The following is a 16,790-nucleotide window of genomic DNA, read 5'->3' on the forward strand; positions in this document are numbered from 1 at the left end:
GCGGAGTCTGTGATGGCATGCATCCAGATAATCTATATGCAACAATCAGATCACCTCCGAGTGAACACCACCGGTCGCTCTCCGGTCTCCACAATCGGCATGCACACTGGTCTCGGAGTGTCAGCGGTGAATGGTGCTCTTGGACACACCGGCGAATGGTGCTCTTGGACACACCGGCGAATGACCATGGCCAGCGCGCGATGGTTATTGAGTAGCAAAATATATCATCAATGGTCGATAACCAGGGTGTCCCGTCGTAGGATGTGGATGCACTCGACCGACACAGCGGCCCTGCCTTGCCGCTGTCTGGGCTGTCCATGAAGACGCCCCACAGACACCGCACCAATCTCTCCCCCGGTCTCGCCAATCCATATCGTCTTCGCCGCCCTCATCCCATGTCGTCTCCTGTCGTGCCGACACCTTCGATCCCCAAGGGCGGCCTCTTCACCGTCCAGGCCGAAGCACGCATCGCCTGTCCGGCTCAGACCGTCTTTGCCATCCTGCTCGACACTGCCAACTACGTCTGCTGGAACTCGTTTGTTCCAGAGGTCACTATTGTCCAGTCGCCTGTCTCGGACGGCTCCGGCTTGGTCTTGGCCGTTGGCGCACGGCTGGATTTCCTCGTCAACATGGAGCCGTCTATCCCGTCGAGCTTCTGGAACAAGATGCGCATCGCTGGGCTCGAGGTGACCTGCCTGGACTCGCACCGGGTCTGTTGGCGAAGCCATTTCGGCTCGTCGCTGCTCCAGACTGCCGAGCGGGTCCAGCTCGTCGAGGACGACGGCGCCGGCGGATGTCGATACCTCACCTGGGAGACCTATCAAGGCCCGCTTGCCTACCTCGTTCAATACGTGCATGGGGATCGGCTCCAGGCCCGCTTCCAGGACTGTGCAAACGATCTGAAGCGATACGCCGAGTCCGGGTCGCAGCAGTGAATGTCGATGCAATAGGCGATGCAATAATCGATGCCGTAATCGTCAATGCGATGATCAATGCCGTGATCGTCAATGCGTTGATCGATCGCCCTGGGCACTGCAGGCTGCGGTCCACCGCCAGCGTTCGGACTATGTCGATCGCCGCATTTCTGTTTCCATCGACCCTGCTGTCCAGAGCCGTCCTCGCTCTCCCCGCCGCCAAGGCCCTTGGTGCTGCCTCCACGTCCCCTTGCCCGCGATTGGCCTCGTCCGCGCAGATGAGTCGAAGCGGGTCAGCAGCACAACTCTCCCTCCATCAGCACTTCCACCAGCATCCACATCCGCACCTCCATCGGCATCTCTCTCCGTACCCTCGCCAGACACCTGTCTGCCTGCAGTCGACCCTCATTGCCCACTTGCTGAATACAACCGTCTGTCCCTGGCTTGGCTCCGCTTCGTCAGACCCTTGATTCCTGCGCTCCTGCTCGTTGTCTTTCTTCCTCATCGTATCTGCGCTCGCCCAGACCACAAACAACCCGCTGTTGCCTCCGCATGTCCACTGGCCCGTTATGAAACCCAGCGGCCTCATCATCCTGCTGAGCATGGGCTCCCGAATCCCACTCGCAGCCAGCACAACCACTTGTCCAGCTCCGAGTCTATCCCATCCGCCACTTGCATCCAGCCCTTCCGCCCCGTCGATGCCTTTGCCGTCAAAATGGAAAGGCCCAACTCTCCTCGCAGCGTTACCAGCGGTTGAGCATCGGCTCCCATCAGCCTCAATACAGGCCGCCGATCCTCTCGAACTGTTCGAATCGTGTCCCCTGGCCTTCAACAGCAGCCAACTGTGGCCACAGCCCATCTCGCTGGCTTCCCATCGTCATCTCCAACAGTCACCTTCGGGATTCCCTGCACAATATCCGTCTCCATCGCATCGCCCCCTCCAGGCGCCTTGGCCTCGCCTCCCTCAAAGCGACAGCGCCCGTGCGCTTCGAGACAGCGACAACACCCAATCGATCCACGACAGCCGCGACTGCTACGGCTCCAACAACTGCAACAGCTGCGACGACTGCGACGACTGCGACGACTCTGGGGACTGCACCCTCAACAGCCATGAAAATCGATGCAGCCATCGCCACGATATGCCTGCAGCTGCAGTCAGCACGGCCAGCACGGCCAGCATTCCTGTCCCGCCCAACTCAACCGACCCCTCATACGGAGCACCCGCTCGAACACCTCCCTCCATCACAGGCCTTCATCTGCACCGCTTCATCACGGACCTGCGTCGATGGCGCCTGTGGATCTCGCAGTCGCAGTCCGAGCAATTCTACGACCTCATGCTGCTCGTGCTGCTCGTCTTTTGGTGCGGCGGCACTCTCATCCGCGGCTGGAACAGCGAATATTCGCACTCGTTTGGGTGGGGCCTCAAGACGGACGGGCTGGAGACGAGCACAGAGGCAGCACCCAGCGACCCGGTCGACACTGAGGCTCCGAGCGAACTGGCGCTTCAGAGCGCCATGCGAGTTCTCGAGGCACGGTACATCTGCCAAGGACGATATCGGCGGAATCTCTGGAGGGTATAGTAGACCCACCTATTGCAAACGGATGCAATTACTATCTCCCTCTCTCCCTTTCTCCCTCTCTCTCTCCCTCTCTCAGCCTGGACCGAGCGGAGGGCTCTCGCTGAAAAGTCCCTCCCAAGAGGCAGATCCACGCGCACACCGATGAGCGCAAGTACCAACCCATTAATCGATGAACCTCGACGACCCCATACCCAAAGCCCTCTCGCGATCTGGCCCCCCCCCCTCGACTAGCGGCTCCAATATCCTTTCCGGGATAGACTTTTATATGGTCTGCCAAGCACCTCATTCCTGCCGCTCCAGCCGACGTATCATAGCCCGTTCCCGATGATGCCCAGATACGCATGGATACCACAGGCCCGTTCCGCTTTTCCCTGATGCACACTTATCTCCATCTGGACACTTGCTTATTTCTTGGATTTCTACTACCACAACGGTTCTGTATTTGTGGTCCTGGCTTTTCTTTATCAAACAGCATCCTCTCCCTCGTCGCCGCCACCTCCGTTGAATTGCCCTATGTTTTGCTGTTGTCCCTGCTTTGTTGCTCATCCCTGCTCTTGTGTCGTCTCTTCACCATCTCCTGCTCCCGTTTGGTTGTCCCTGCGCCTCATACGGCTCTTCCAAAGAGCGAAACAACAACAACAACAAAAATTCAATAAAACTCCATCTTTTTCTTGGATTTTCCGAGTTTCTCTTCGAGAGATGCCCATCACCGAAGGGCATTGGCGTTGACCCCGCCAGCACTCGATCCCCCATCGAGGACATGGCATCCCAGGCGCACGGCCAATGGCTACGAGCGAGGATCGGTTTGCTGTCCTGGAATCCAATGGAGACCATTCGATTATGAACGCAGAGAGCGGGATGAACGGAAGAAGCAAGAAAAAGACAGCAACGGAGGAAGCTCTTCTTTCCGGATTCGGGGATATGCTACAGATCAAGATCGAGGACATCAACATCGGCCGCTTGGACCTCCGACGAGTCGCCTTGGGTGACCTGCTCGCGAGTGCGGATATGGTCGAGAATGTCGGTCTCCATGGCATCGACTTCGTGCTGGATTTCTTCCCGCTCTGTTGGTTGGGTCGATTGGAACGGCAGTTAGTTAGGTGCAGGAGGGGGGGGAGGAGGAGAGCAGAACGAAACGGAATGGACGAGCTACGAGAGGCTATCCATCTCGATTCTATCCTCCTCATGATGGTCCTTGTGGACATGCGGGCCTGTCGACTCCCAAGACGTCCTGACTCACGATGTTGGGTCACGGCCATGGTCTCGGCAAGGTAAGCCTCCAGGTTCTTTGGGAAGAGCAGGCTCGCTCGTATCAGAGTCTCTTGCGGGACAGGCGCACTAAACGGAATGGTTGGATCTGGATTCTGCGGGTTGAACTTGTGCGGGGCTGCAGTGTACGGCGCTACCCGCCGAGCATAGGCGATCACATCGCGGTAGTCGACATTGTCTGGCAGTTGAGATGAAGCAATGAGTGGGAAGCGATGAGCGGAAAGCAGTGAGTGGAAAGCAATGTCGCGGAGCAAGAAAGAGATAACGACAATGATGCCGTCCGCAATGGTGTGAATGCCTCTGAAGAGCTGGATAAAACGCACTGGTCTGCGACTGCTTCAACGATTCGATGCGTTCCCTGGATTGACTGAGGGTCAGCTCAATCGAGGCTTCAGCCTTGCGCAGGCTTTGGACGAGATTCAGGATGCCATGGGTATGCTGCTTGATTCGGGCCTGCAGATCGTCAATCTTTCTCTGGTTGGACTGATGCTGCTCCACTGGATATGGGAACGAGCGACAGAGTGTAAGATAGTACCAATATCGGCTTCAACTGCGCTTGACACGGAGAGGACTGCCCTCAGGAAGGGGGTGAAAGTCCACCAAGCCGGCCAACCAACAGGTTGATCCATCGCATCGATCCGGCTAACAGGTCGATCCATCGCATCGATACGGCCAACGGGCTGATCACCACAGAGGAAGGAAGGAGTGGCAAGTCCCTCTTACGTTCATCAGCAAACTTTTGGATTTTCCGATCAAGGTCGATAATCTTGGCGATGAGCCGCTTGGCCTCGGCGGCTGGGTCAGAGCCCTGGACCAATGCGCCGGTGGCCTTGGACTGCTGCAAAGTCTGTAGCGACTCGAAGAGCTGCCGGATCAGCCGGGTATACTCGGGAAAGTAGCTGTTCCCGGATCGAGATGGGGGGGGGTGGATTCAAGGGGGGGGGAGAGATGAAGTGAGGAAGATGGGAGAGAAGAATCGAGGCGATTCAAGATTGTTCAGGACGGCTCGAGAGAGCGCCAATGATACCTGTTTGCCTTGATCCGGGGAGATATGCTCTCCCATGCTTGGTCGGCCAGCGGCTGGTCCGCAGACATGGTATGGCGGCGAGTGTGTGTGGAAACGGATTGCGTGTATTGGATGAGTGTGCAGGATGCCGCTGAGATTGCAGATCCAGGTCAGGAGCAGACCAGATGGCGGCCTGGCGCGGGTTGGGGTTGGATTTGGGTTGCACTGCGGCCGCTGCTTCCCCGACATGCTCCCGTGCTGGGAAGTGTATCTGCTGCATATTGTTGGTGTGGAGGGGCGCTTATCGGGACCGCACAGAGCCATGATGCTTATAAGTGCCGATCCTGGTCGATCGATGGTATCCGGTCGAAAGAATATCGACTCTAGATGCTATCGAGCTCGCTGCTACATCGTGCTTGTGGTACTTGAGCTTTGGAAATGACGGCCAACTCCCTCTGATTGCACAGGACCACGCAACCAATCGAAACCAGAACCAGCCGGCAGCGTCCACTCCGATCCGATACGGCAGGCTGCCCCCTGTGCAGATACAGCAAACTCAGTGAAATGGGATGCCTTCACACGGATGGGTTGTGTGGATTTCAGTGGTGCTGACCGATCAGGCTGAACGGCTTTGATCGGTGCTCGTGCTAATGGGATGGACTCTGCTGATACGCTGATTCTGTTCTGTTCTGTGGCATCCCAGGTATGTCCTCGCGCAATTGGAGAGGGATATGCAAGAAACCCGCCATCCCAGAGGGAGTCCCCCCCCCCTTGCATCTCTCCTTCTCCCCCCCCCGCTGCCGCTGCACGACGAATATGGCGATGCCACTGGAGCCCTGCTATGCCGGTCGCAGAGTGCCAGCCGACCACCATGTCTGTCCGCCGAAACCATCCGCAAACGTCGCTGCCCGGAGATATGGCCGGCCCCGGACGCAATCTGGGACCTGGCCGTTTCGGAGCCTGGGTGGGGCAGGGGTGGCATGGCAAGTGCTGCGCAGGACCCCCTGTCGTCATGTGCGTGGCCAGGGTGTGGCTTGTGTTTTTTTCACTCCCGAGAGAGAGAGAGGAGAGAGATGGGCGAGGGAGGGTGTCTCGCCTCGCTGGTGCTGGGCCGCCGCCACCACCAACCGCGTCGCCGCCTTGGAAGCAGGGCAAGGCAGAAAGCAAAGCGCCGTGAAGGATCCAACCAGCCCAAGAGCGTCACCATGACGGCCGATCATCGCCAGCGCATGCAGCGACCAGGGCGGTGATCCAACAATGGCACCCGAGCCGAAGACGATCGCCCGATGAGTCGAGGTGATGGGGACAAGAGACTGAATGACGGCAGGTTTCTGGAGCGACTTTGGCGCTGGGTCGGAGGAGCAGCAGTGCAAAGCGTGAGGGGGGCAATGTCGTTCATGAGAGCTCAAAATCGGTGTATTGCAAACTCTTCACGAAACCACAAGAGCAAGTACAAGATTCAAACAGAGCTGAGACGGCCTTCGGGAGGGTTTGGTAGCGGGAGAAAAGTGCTGAAGAGCTTGAGGAAGGGTGCGAAGGCCATCAAGAGACTGAAGTTGTGTCGAAAAGCAAGGAAAGGAAGATGGGGAGAGGAGGAGGGAATATCAAAGAGGTTGAAGCAATCCAGAAAGCGCAAGATGGTTGAGGTGAGGCAAGGGGTGAGAGAAAACATCAAAGGATAGAGGGAAAGTGATGCGAGAAAAAAATGGGCTAAAAGTTTATACAATCCGTTTTATTGGAACTCCATCTTTTCTTTTATTTTATGATCCTTTTGTGTTGATTGCTTGCCTTACTTCGCCTCATCGGCATCGCCTTCTTTGGCCTCGTCGGCCTTGTCGGCACCATCACCTGAGGGGAGAGAATCGAGGGGGGGGGAAATGGGAGAGGCGTCAGCGAGAGGGCCGCCTCGCAGATAAATCGAGCGCGGCAGCATGTCTGGCGCGCACTGCGGATCGGGGGGGGGGCAGAGGGTGCATCAATTACCATCCTGGAGATCCGAGGTCCAGAGAGTGAGGTTATCACGCAGGAGCTGCATGATGAGAGTCGAGTCCTTGTATGACTCTTCGCTGAGAGTGTCAAGCTCGGCAATGGCGTCGTCGAAGGCGAGCTTGGCAAGATGGCAGGCACGGTCGGGTGAGTTCAGGATCTCGTAGTAGAAGACCGAGAAGTTGAGGGCAAGGCCGAGGCGGATGGGGTGGGTGGGGGCCAGCTCGGTCTGGGCAATGTCGGTGGCGGACTTGTAGGCATCGTGGGCGCAGTTGGCGGCCTCCTTGCGCTTGTCACCGGTGGCGAACTCGGCGAGGTAGCGGTGGTAGTCACCCTTCCTGCAGGCGTCAGAGACGGGGGGGCGGGTTAGTATCGGACAGTTCCCTCTCGGCAGCAGACGTGATCGATAGATGCGGCAAACAAACACCTACATCTTGTAGTAGAAGACCTTGGACTCGCCGGCCTCGGCAGAGGGGATGAGGTGCTGGTCGAGGACGTCAAGGATGTCGGTGCAGACATTGTTGAGCTCAGCCTCAATCTTGTTGCGGTACTCCTTGATCTTCTTGACCTGGTACTCGTTGCCCTTGCTCTCCTCCTTCTGCTCAATGGAGGAAACAATTCGCCAGGAGGCACGGCGGGCACCGATAACGTTCTTGTAGGCGACAGAGAGCAGGTTTCGCTCCTCAACAGTGAGCTCGACGCCGAGCTGGACGCATCGAGACAGGCAAACACGGCGAGGGGTGTCAGCTGGGCGGGGCATGTGGGTGTCTGTTGGAGCTGGGGAAGCGGATCGAGGCCCCGGCACCGCGGCCGAGTCGGTGCGGGCTCGACCACAGAGACGCCGAGCAGCACAAGGCGCAACACGCCAGCCGAGAGAAAAAAAACCCCCCTGTCGCTACACTACCTTGGCGACTTCCTATTGAGACAAATGGACGAACGAGGCTACGTTAGCTCCAAGCCAAATTCAAATGCTGCGCCCAGAGCGAGAGATGCGCGACCTCCCGACGAGCCGAGGCGGAGGAAGGGTCACTACGTCGATACTTGCCTTCATGTAAGAGACCATTTCTGCACGGAGAAAGCAGAGGAAGCACAGAGCAGGTCGCGGAGAGAGCAAAGAGAGACGATCAGTGTCAGTGGCTGGCGTATGCAGCAAGTCCGGTGCGAAGCAGCAGCGAGATCGCGGATGCAGGAGGGGCGTGCTGGAGAGGCTGAGACAAACCATCGTAGCGCTCGGCCTGTTCAGCGAGCTTGGCCATGTAGACCTGGTCTTCGCGTGCTCCTGGAGGTGCGAGATACGGGGAGCAGGGCAGCGGTGGTTAGCGCAGGGTTTGCGACGACATGGTCTGTGACTTGGGGAGCAGCGGCGCCAATTGAGCCTCGGTGTGTACGGGAGGTTTGGCTGGGACGACGATGGCCTGGCCAAGGGCCACCCGAGAAAAGCGCGTAGAGACCCGGTCGTCTCCCTCCATCGTCGCCAGCAACCGGCCGGAGGCGGCTCGGGAGCTGACAGACACGCAACGGCCAGAGCCAGGCGGCAAGAACACGGCGGATCGAAAGTACCTTTCTCAGCGGCCATTGTTCAGAGGTGGGGATGGATAGGGGGACGGGTGAGCAGAGCGGTGTGTGGGAGTGGGGCGAAGAGTCGAGATGCCTCGGGTGCAGGGAAAAGAGGACAAAAACGCAGAATCTCTGGCCTTTTGGCCAGGGTCGGCCAGGGCCAAACGAGGGGGTTGAAGAGACAGGGCGGCGAGGAGCGAGAGCGAGAGCGAGGCCGAGGGCGAGGCCGCCCGCAGAAGCGAAGAGAACGAGGGCGGCGCAATCAGGGCGACGGGCGTGTGTGTGTGGGCGTGAGCTGTCGGTGAGCTGTCGGTGAGCTGTCGGTGAGTTGTCGCTGTTGCGCCGTCTGTGGCGGCGGCGGCCATTATCGGGCGACACAGGACCGACCACTCAGGCGACGGCGTAGCATCGACACACACACACACTGCGCCCCCGTGACCGTCCGAGGCAGGGCGAGCCGCGAAGAGCCGCCGGGCGAGAGGCGGGCCAGCGACACCCAGCGACATCCGGCAGCAGCCCAGCGACATCCGGCCGCATGCCTCTGATGCAGGCGAGGCCGGCAGCACACAATCGGATGGAGCGCCTGCTCTCTCACCCCCCCATTGAGGCTGAGCCCATACACATCCCTCCGGGCGGACACGCGGCCCACGCCTCTCCCACCGACAATGCGCGCCAGCGAGAGCAACCGAGGCGGCCGCCACCGCCTTGTCGCCCCGTCCCCCCCAATATGGAAATATGAGTCGGGCAGCGGGGTTTCGCCCATTGTTGGCCTCGCCTGCCCTCGCCTGCCCTCGCCTGCTCTCGCCCCTCGGCGAGGCCGTGTGGCTTGGCGGCGCTGTGGTGCTGACGTCAGCGCGGCGCGTGCATTCGCCGTCGATCCACCCCGCGGATCCAGCCGGCGGCTCGAGCCAAGCGCAGACGGCGCGCCCACGGCGCCGTGCGACGGCGTCGTTCCAAATCCGGCGGGCCTGTCGCACGACCGGGACACGGCCTTTGCCCGCGCCGTCCTGTTTTGGCTGCCGCGCGCACCGCACTGTCCCTGTGAGTCGCCACAGCCGGCTGCCGAGTACCTCCTCGCCTGCATCTCGCCCGCACGCCGTCCTCGCTTGCGCACAGTCTGTGTGGTTTTCTGTGCTGCGGCGCCGTCCTCGGCACGCCCTCTCGCTCGCCCCCGTGTTCTCTCTCGCCTTCGCGGGCTCGCCTTCCCGGGCTCGTCTTGCCATTGCCGCTGCTTCCCCGCCTCGTCTTTGCCCCCACATCTGCCCATCTGCATCGGGTCGACTTGTCTCTGCCTCTCAGTCTGTCTGCTCCAAACATGCCTGCCCCTGCTGTCGCCGCCCCCAGCCACATCGGCATTGCCAACCTGCCCAACCAGCGACACAAGATTGTGTCGAGAAAGGGTGCCCGCTTCACCATCATGGTTTTGGGTAATGCTCGGCCTCCTGCCTGCACCGACTTTTGTCCCTCTGTCCTGCGGGCTTCATCTTCCACAGCTCGCCGAGCAGTGCCGGTCCTCGGATACTCCCTCGAAGAGATGATGAGGCCCCTCTACTCGAGCGTTCTCCCTTCCTGTGGTTTCCGAGCCCTCGATGACGCCGACCCGATGGAGGCAACCCGATCCCCAAAGTCAACGATTGTGGCATCACATCGACTCCTCGCACCGTTTCTGGACAGGGACGCCTGAGCCCTCGTGCTGGGAAGACCCCGCTCAGCACTATGCTCCTGCCATCGACCTACCCAATGCATCGTCGGGCCAAAGTTGCATTGTGGGCTTTCGACCATTTGTCCGATAGGAGTGACATTCAGACACATCATCGGTGCATCGCTATAGCCATCATTCCACCTTCAAGACAGACACGAACACTGTCGACGGGTGGTGTTTGACCCCTTACCTCTCACCCGGATACCCCCCGGCAAAGTGGCATCATCCAGAGACCCATCGACCCATCGACCCGTCGAGCCAACCAGTCAATGTTCTGGAGCGGGCATCTCTACTACTTTGGGCGTCTTTCCTTTGTTGCTCCTTGGTCAACCCCTTCCTCCTCTCAATCTGCCCACTGCTTCCACACTCCCGCTTTGGTGGATTTGATCTTCCAGAGAACTCACCCGATCCTCTTCTCTTGGTCGACAGGCGAGTCTGGTCTCGGTAAGACCACCTTCATCAACACTCTCTTCACCACCATCCTGAAGGACTACAAGAAGCCTGAGCATCGCTTTGCCAAGCAGATCAACAACACCGTCGAGATTGAAATCACTCGCGCCGGTAAGCTCCTGCATCTCATGGATCGCAGCTGCATCCAAAGCCTCGCTACCAACCAGGGCGTCTCGGTCGTCGTGTACTGCAAATCACACCATGACTTTGTGGATGCTGTGATTTTCGGCCGTCCTCCCCCAAGGCTTCAGCACCTCTTGGTTGTGCCTTGGCTTCGTTCTTGCCTACTCATCCGACACTGTACATGTCATCAGAAATCGAGGAGAAGGGCTTCAACGTCCAGCTGACTGTCATCGACACCCCTGGCTTTGGCGACTACGTCAACAACCGCGACTGCTGGGCTCCCATTGTCAACTTCATCGACGACCAGCACCACGGCTACATGAAGCACGAGTCTCGTCCCGAGCGCAAGAACTCGGACGATCTCCGTGTCCACGCCTGCTTGTACTTTATCCAGCCCACCGGCCACACGTACGTCGCTTTTTCGCCGCTTCCTCGAATCCTCAATGTGTGGGATACGAGATCCGATTGTTGCTGGACCTTGGGAGAGCCGACTCTGACAATCTGGCTCGTCGAGGATTTCTCAACCGAACCATCCATCATTTGGAGCTGACCTCTCTGATTCACCAACAGCCTCAAGCCCCTCGATATTGAGGTCATGAAGCAGCTCAGCACCCGTGTCAACCTCATCCCCGTCATTGCCAAGGCCGACACCCTCACCCCTTCGGACATGCAGGCCTTCAAGGATCGCATTCGCGACTGCATCAGCCACCATGGCATCCAGATCTTCCAGGCCACTCCTCATGATGACGATGACGCTGCCACCAAGGCCATCATGGTAAGTCCGCCTGAAGTCCGATCCATGGACCAGCTGCAGCAGTCATCCACCCAGACGCTGGCTTGGCATTCTGGCGATGTATTTGCTGCCTCGGTCGCACTCACCAGCCGCACACGCAAGCTTCGACCCAAGACAGCTATGGCCAAAGCTGATCCCGTATCATTGCTTCCTTGCCCACCATCCCCGTTGTGCAGGCTGCCTCGCCCTTCTCGGTTATTGGTTCCGAGACTGAGGTTACCTACGCCGATGGAAGCGTTGGTCCCGGTCGCCAGTACCTGTGGGGTGCCGCCGAGGTTGAGAACGAGAGCCACTGCGATTTCAAGAAGCTCCGCAACCTTCTGATCCGGTAAGCATCGTCAATCTGGTGCATCTCGACGGTACCCGCGTTTCCCCCAACGGACGATTCATCGGCGACCTGCTTCCGCCCAACTGACGCCATTGTTATCCTGCCAACCATCAGCACCCACATGCACGATCTGATCTCTTCCACCGAGGAGACTCACTTTGAGAACTTCCGATCGACCAAGCTCACCGCCGAGGGACGATCCGACGACGACCCCAGCGCCCGCGCCCGAAAGGTGATGGACACCAAGATGAAGGAGGAGGAAGATGCCCTCCGCAAGCGATTCACCGAGCAAGTCCGTCTGGAGGAGGCTCGCTTCAGACAGTGGGAGCAGAGGGTACGTTTCACCGCCACGCCGTCTTGCTAGCCAGGCACGGACCGACTGCATCCTCTGCCAGCCAACGATTCTGTCTTTGCACTCACACGTGGCCTCGTTTTCTCTCCCAGCTCATTGCCGAGCGCGATCGCCTCAACCAGGACCTCGAACAGCAGCACCGTGCTGTAAAACAGCTGGAGGACGAGTACGAGGAGGTCCTTGCCCTGCGCAAGAAATAAAAGCCGTACTGAAGACCGTGGATCCGCAAGCACGCTCCAACCGCGCCGTGTCCCGACACACCAAACTCCTCCATTCCTCTCCGCCTCTGTTTGTCGCCGCCTCCCCTTCCTCCTCACGCCTTTCGACCTTCCATACTGCGTTTTTTGTTACTTGGTTATTTCTCGTCCTCTTCGCACCTTCCTTTTGCTCCTCTTCGCTTCTTTTTTCTTTTCCTCTCTTTCTCGTCCATCTTACTTACACGTTACTCGCCACACCTTTCTCGATTTCATACTTCTGGGGAGGAAAGGCAGAACGCAAATCAAATACTAATCCGTGTAGAACAGACCTTCGATCCCCCTTTGTGCGCTTCGTTTTGGTTTTTCTGAGCATCATCGCCTCCGCCATCGCCAGTGATTCAAAAGCATTGAGGGGCGGATGAGAAACCGGATGGAGCGGCAAGGAGGTTCTTTTGTCGGTTTTCGCTGCATGGATGTATGAGCCAATAGATTCAGAATAAGCCATGGTATCACCGAAATCGAGTCAAGCACATATGTCCCATTTGCTTACAGCGTTTCCAAAATGAAATGGGACACCCCGTTGAGTCGTGACAGGGTTTTTTCTGTGGCCTGAATACACCCACCCACTCATTGCATTCATGGCCAAACAAAGCACCCTCGATTTCCGCATCGCTGCACTGCGACCGGTGGTCTTCACTCGGAGGCTGCCAAAGCGATCTGCTCTATGTGTCCCATTTCCCCCTGAATACAGTGTGTGTCGGGCCAGCCACTCAAACGCCGATTCGAGGCGCCCGAGTTTTCACCGGCGAAAACGAAGCGGGACGCCGTCCCCTTCCCTTCTCCAGCGACTGCAATCGTTCGCCATGGCCTCTGTCATCTCCCCTCTTCAGGACATATTCACCATCGTCTGTTTCAACGACGCCTTCCAGTTTGCACTCGACCATGACACCATCGACACCCTGCTCAAAGCCCACGATTGCGCCTGGCATCTTTTGAGCCCCAAGGTGCCCCGCTTCCTCCGCTGGTGCCAGCGGGCAAATCTGTGCGATCCAGACGGACAGCTGAAGGTCGACCTCACACCCAGTGAAAAGATCGCACTCTCGCTGCGCTACGAGGAGTCAGGCTCAGCCGATCGAGCCTGGCTTGTTGCTCTTGCGGACCGAGGGAACGCTGTCGCCTCGTATTTCCTTGCTCGGATCATCCAAACTGAAACCGATCGACGGCGTTTTATGGATGAGCTGGAGCGAGAAAACGCCCTCCAGCAAGCTTTTCGACGCCTGGAGCAGGCCAGCAATGCTTGCCATCCAATGGCCCAGTTCCACCTGGCCGAGTCCTATCGCAACGGCTTCGGAGTCCGTGCGAACTACGCCAAGGCCCTGGAACTGTATCGAGGTCTTGCAACCCGTGGAATGCCTCGGGCCCAAATTGCCTTTGGTCGCTGCTACGAGAACAGGGAAGGCGTCGGTCGAAACTTTGACACAGCCATCGAGTGGTATTCCAAGGCCGCAGATCAAGGCAGTGAAGACGGCCGACTCCACATCGTGTTCCTGCAAGCCTGGTTCTCGTTCATCGGCCACGGCGTCGAAAAGAGCGACGTAGATGCCTTCCGCCGATGGCGGGAGGTCAGCAACCAATCCACCGACCCGGTCCTCAAGCCCATCGCAACCCTCATGGTCGGGTGGATGCACTATCTTGGCCGTGGTACCGTGCGAGACAAACAGAAAGGCGTCAGGATCATCCAAGATAATCGATCGAATGCATTCCCCCTGGGAGAAGAAGGGTGCCTGGCTGGAGACGCTGGCCCTATCTGGAATCGTAGCTCCTCTGACTCGCCCGCTGCCTTGAAGTTCTATCAGCTATGTGAAATGGGATCCGATAGGGACTGCCTTTGCGAACATCTCATGGCCCTATGTCACTTCCATGGATTCGGAACCACAGAGGACCCGTCATCGGGAGCGGCTATCTTTGAGCAGCTCGCCCAAAAAGGCCATAGCGAGAGCCAGTTTTGGATAGGACACTGCTACGTGACCGGGTTGGGGAGAAGGCGAGAATTGACGGAGGCCATTGAATGGTTCAACGAATCCGCCGAGAACGGCAACTCGTATGCTCAGTGGATGTCGGGTTGCTGCTACGATGGTGAAGGCAGAGATCAAGACGAAGACGAAGGTGAAAACGAAAATGACGATGGCAGGAACGACGAGGCCAAAAGAGTCGAGTGGTATATCAAATCTGCCTGTCAAGGCAATCGGTATGGACAGTACGAACTCGGTCGATGCTTGCAATATGGCTTGGGCGTCCCCAAACACAAGGACACTGCGATCTTTTGGCTTCGTAAAGCTGCCGAACAGGGACACCCTGCAGCCACCTCCAGTCTCGAGCGTCTCGGCGAATTAACCCGAGCATGATCCTATTTGGCACATGTGCATCCTGAATACATGCTTCACAAGCACGCCGTCGTCGGATCATATCATACACTTGGCCAAGTGGGTCAATCATCTCCCATGGAGTCTATCTTATAGAGTCCATCTGTCTCGTTGGGTTTGTCGGTTTCATAGAGTCAGTTGAATACTCCAACACCTCTGCCACAACACTGACGGCCGTGGCTCCAGCGATGAGTGATGCCGACAAGAACTGTGTATTGAATGGGTGTCGCAAGAGCAAACGTGGATCTCATGACCGCTCGCAGCAATCGGCACAGTGCCGTGTGGATTTACGAGCATCATACGGACCAGATGCCGGTGCAGTGGGCTGTGGCTCAGACTTGCTTCTTGACTTCTCTAGCCTTGACGAACGTCTCGGCAGCATCGATCAGCGCCCTGACCACATCCTCGACCGAGCCTTTCAGCTCCTTGCCGTGCGCCATCGAGATGCTGCGAACTCGGTACTGTTGGACGATAGAGACCAGATCTTTGGCAACCCAGTCGCGGGCTTGCGGGCCAGACTCAACGGCAATGAATCGACCGATGGCAGTGCAGCCGAAACCGCACGCAGTGCCGATCCAGACCAGGCACGGCTCCTCCTCTGGATCGATGTTGAAGAAAGTGTCGCAGTACACAAGGGCGTGGTGCTGCTCGTTCTCCAGGCGAAGGAGATATCCAAGCTCGCTGATATCTTGGTAGAAGCCCTTGGGGGCGACGTAGCGGATAGGCGGATCTGATTCCGACAGTCCGTTCGGCTCGGACGAGCCCCCGCTGACAGCCGGCGGGAACAGATCCTCGACAAAGGCATCCACTCGAACAGCTTGCTCGGCAGCAACCTTGAATTCGCGCGGACAGATCACCCTGGCTTCAGGGAAGCGCTCTGCATAGACAAACGCATCCAGCCGGTGCATTGGATTGGGAACCACGATGAAGGTCACCTTGCCGAGAGCCGTGATCTGCCCAAGGACCTTGTCGGTGCAGCAGATCGGGGAGTGGATCCAGAGCCGATCCGTCTTGGGCAGGCGGTAGATAATCATTCGTCGAGGCAGGCGTGGGCCGTCGGGCGGCAGGCTGCCCGAGAGTCCCCAGAGGTTGTCTGCAAGCTGCTCGAGCTCGCCGTGGGGGAAGATTTTGCGGGACCAGGGCAGTTTTCGGTCGGGCAGCGGGCCGAGCTTGAGGACCCGAACCAAGAGGTTGCGTTTCCATGCGCTGGGCATCAGGTAGACCGAGAGCGCCAGACCGGCAGCGCCGGTGGCCAGAACTGCAAGGGTTTTGGAAAGTGTCGTGAGGAGCATGTCCGCAAGAAGGGCGAGATCGGCTCGGGGGCCAAGACGGAGGAGAGGAATGATGGGCGACCGCCGACTGAACAGAGATTTGGACAGAAGATGCCAGCAGCGAGCGGGGGATTGTGTGTGGATCCAAACACACCCATCGGAGAGCCACGCCAAATGGGCCCATCGAAACCTCGCACCTCGCACCACAGCGCCACCCAGGCTCATGGGCTCATGGGTTCATGGGGCCTGTTGATCACGAGATTCAAGCCAGGTCTGCACTCCTCGGACCATCAGTCGATCGATGCCGGGCGAGAACAGAGTGGTCGATTTGACGATGTGCGCACTGCTATCGACCAGCCTGCTGCCAGAGCTCAAGTGTCTGTTCATATCAAGCGCCTCCGCTTGCTCTGCTGGCTCCTTCAATATCGACACCAACACTCGCTCGATCAACCCGACGCCATCTAGTCGTTCTGTAAGCGGATGTTGTGCAGACTACCCATATGCGCCCTGAAGTGCAATGTTCCCATGCGAATCCAGGGTCGGCTGGAACAGAATCAAGCAAAGAAAAGTTTATGATGCCGGGACTGAGCCCAGAAACTCTGTCGCATGACCAAGGCAGCGCAATAGCTAGAGCAACAATGCCATTGTGTCTCCATCACCCGCTGGGTCTCATCAACGACGAAATCGACTTTTGCGCACGGATCCCTCGGCGTTACAAACGTAATGATCCAAAGTGAGGTGCTCCCCGCAAACCCCTGTGACCAAGTGTTTGGAAGGAGATAGCAGAACCATGCAAACACTTTGATCCGCATTGTGAGAGCGTTCAAGCGGTAGGGCGG

At 58.2% G+C, this 16,790-nt stretch overlaps 7 protein-coding genes across 7 annotated transcripts; 4 read left to right on the forward strand and 3 right to left on the reverse strand.

The window, feature by feature from the left end:
- Positions 1-395: 395 nt before the first annotated feature.
- Positions 396-935, forward strand: BJ171DRAFT_424367 (uncharacterized protein; the record flags this gene model as incomplete). Its single annotated transcript, XM_053107664.1, has 1 exon — positions 396-935. One exon carries the CDS (start codon positions 396-398, stop codon positions 933-935), a length of 540 nt encoding a protein of 179 aa, XP_052966299.1.
- A 548-nt stretch (positions 936-1,483) lies between these two features.
- On the forward strand, positions 1,484-2,494 carry BJ171DRAFT_475200 (uncharacterized protein; the record flags this gene model as incomplete). Its single annotated transcript, XM_053108771.1, has 1 exon — positions 1,484-2,494. The coding sequence occupies one exon, from the start codon at positions 1,484-1,486 to the stop codon at positions 2,492-2,494; it is 1,011 nt and encodes a 336-aa protein (XP_052966300.1).
- Positions 2,495-3,057: 563 nt separating this feature from the next.
- BJ171DRAFT_621218 (vitamin-D-receptor interacting mediator subunit 4-domain-containing protein) lies at positions 3,058-4,858 on the reverse strand (the record flags this gene model as incomplete). The annotated part of the gene is made up of 5 exons (XM_053115431.1): positions 3,058-3,558; positions 3,735-3,941; positions 4,087-4,260; positions 4,487-4,662; positions 4,791-4,858. The coding sequence occupies 5 exons, from the start codon at positions 4,856-4,858 to the stop codon at positions 3,419-3,421; spliced, it is 765 nt and encodes a 254-aa protein (XP_052966301.1). The 3' UTR covers positions 3,058-3,418.
- A 1,305-nt stretch (positions 4,859-6,163) lies between these two features.
- BJ171DRAFT_506605 (14-3-3 protein) lies at positions 6,164-8,526 on the reverse strand. The gene is made up of 7 exons (XM_053111139.1): positions 8,316-8,526; positions 7,975-8,034; positions 7,801-7,820; positions 7,660-7,671; positions 7,187-7,461; positions 6,753-7,093; positions 6,164-6,617 (listed from the first exon to the last, which is right to left on the reverse strand). Exons 1-7 carry the CDS (start codon positions 8,329-8,331, stop codon positions 6,559-6,561), a joined length of 783 nt encoding a protein of 260 aa, XP_052966302.1. The 5' UTR covers positions 8,332-8,526; the 3' UTR covers positions 6,164-6,558.
- Positions 8,527-9,563: 1,037 nt separating this feature from the next.
- Positions 9,564-12,378, forward strand: BJ171DRAFT_121249 (Septin-domain-containing protein). The gene is made up of 7 exons (XM_053105559.1): positions 9,564-9,739; positions 10,444-10,575; positions 10,779-10,995; positions 11,158-11,362; positions 11,557-11,708; positions 11,823-12,042; positions 12,153-12,378. Exons 1-7 carry the CDS (start codon positions 9,628-9,630, stop codon positions 12,258-12,260), a joined length of 1,146 nt encoding a protein of 381 aa, XP_052966303.1. The 5' UTR covers positions 9,564-9,627; the 3' UTR covers positions 12,261-12,378.
- A 700-nt stretch (positions 12,379-13,078) lies between these two features.
- BJ171DRAFT_506609 (uncharacterized protein) lies at positions 13,079-15,067 on the forward strand. Its single transcript, XM_053111140.1, has 2 exons — positions 13,079-14,783; positions 14,987-15,067. The coding sequence occupies exon 1, from the start codon at positions 13,121-13,123 to the stop codon at positions 14,660-14,662; it is 1,542 nt and encodes a 513-aa protein (XP_052966304.1). The 5' UTR covers positions 13,079-13,120; the 3' UTR covers positions 14,663-14,783; positions 14,987-15,067.
- BJ171DRAFT_506610 (uncharacterized protein) lies at positions 14,874-16,127 on the reverse strand. The gene has a single exon (XM_053111141.1). It carries the CDS (start codon positions 15,970-15,972, stop codon positions 15,013-15,015), a length of 960 nt encoding a protein of 319 aa, XP_052966305.1. The 5' UTR covers positions 15,973-16,127; the 3' UTR covers positions 14,874-15,012.
- Positions 16,128-16,790: the final 663 nt, after the last annotated feature.

This window comes from Polychytrium aggregatum, assembly GCF_025602895.1.
Source record: "Polychytrium aggregatum strain JEL109 chromosome Unknown BJ171scaffold_20, whole genome shotgun sequence".
NCBI classification, from domain to species: Eukaryota; Fungi; Chytridiomycota; class Chytridiomycetes; order Polychytriales; genus Polychytrium; species Polychytrium aggregatum.

Coding starts and splice junctions, on each gene's coding strand:
- BJ171DRAFT_506605 (XM_053111139.1), bottom strand. Junction 7,094..7,186: donor AAGGTCTTCTACTACAAGAT/GTAGGTGTTTGT, acceptor TGACGCCTGCAG/GAAGGGTGACTACCACCGCT. Junction 6,618..6,752: donor GACCTCGGATCTCCAGGATG/GTAATTGATGCA, acceptor CTCTCCCCTCAG/GTGATGGTGCCGACAAGGCC.
- BJ171DRAFT_121249 (XM_053105559.1), top strand. CDS start 9,628: ATGCCTGCCCCTGCTGTCGCCGCCCCCAGCCACATCGGCATTGCCAAC. Junction 9,740..10,443: donor CTTCACCATCATGGTTTTGG/GTAATGCTCGGC, acceptor CTTGGTCGACAG/GCGAGTCTGGTCTCGGTAAG. Junction 11,709..11,822: donor CTCCGCAACCTTCTGATCCG/GTAAGCATCGTC, acceptor GCCAACCATCAG/CACCCACATGCACGATCTGA.
- BJ171DRAFT_506609 (XM_053111140.1), top strand. CDS start 13,121: ATGGCCTCTGTCATCTCCCCTCTTCAGGACATATTCACCATCGTCTGT.
- BJ171DRAFT_506610 (XM_053111141.1), bottom strand. CDS start 15,972: ATGCTCCTCACGACACTTTCCAAAACCCTTGCAGTTCTGGCCACCGGC.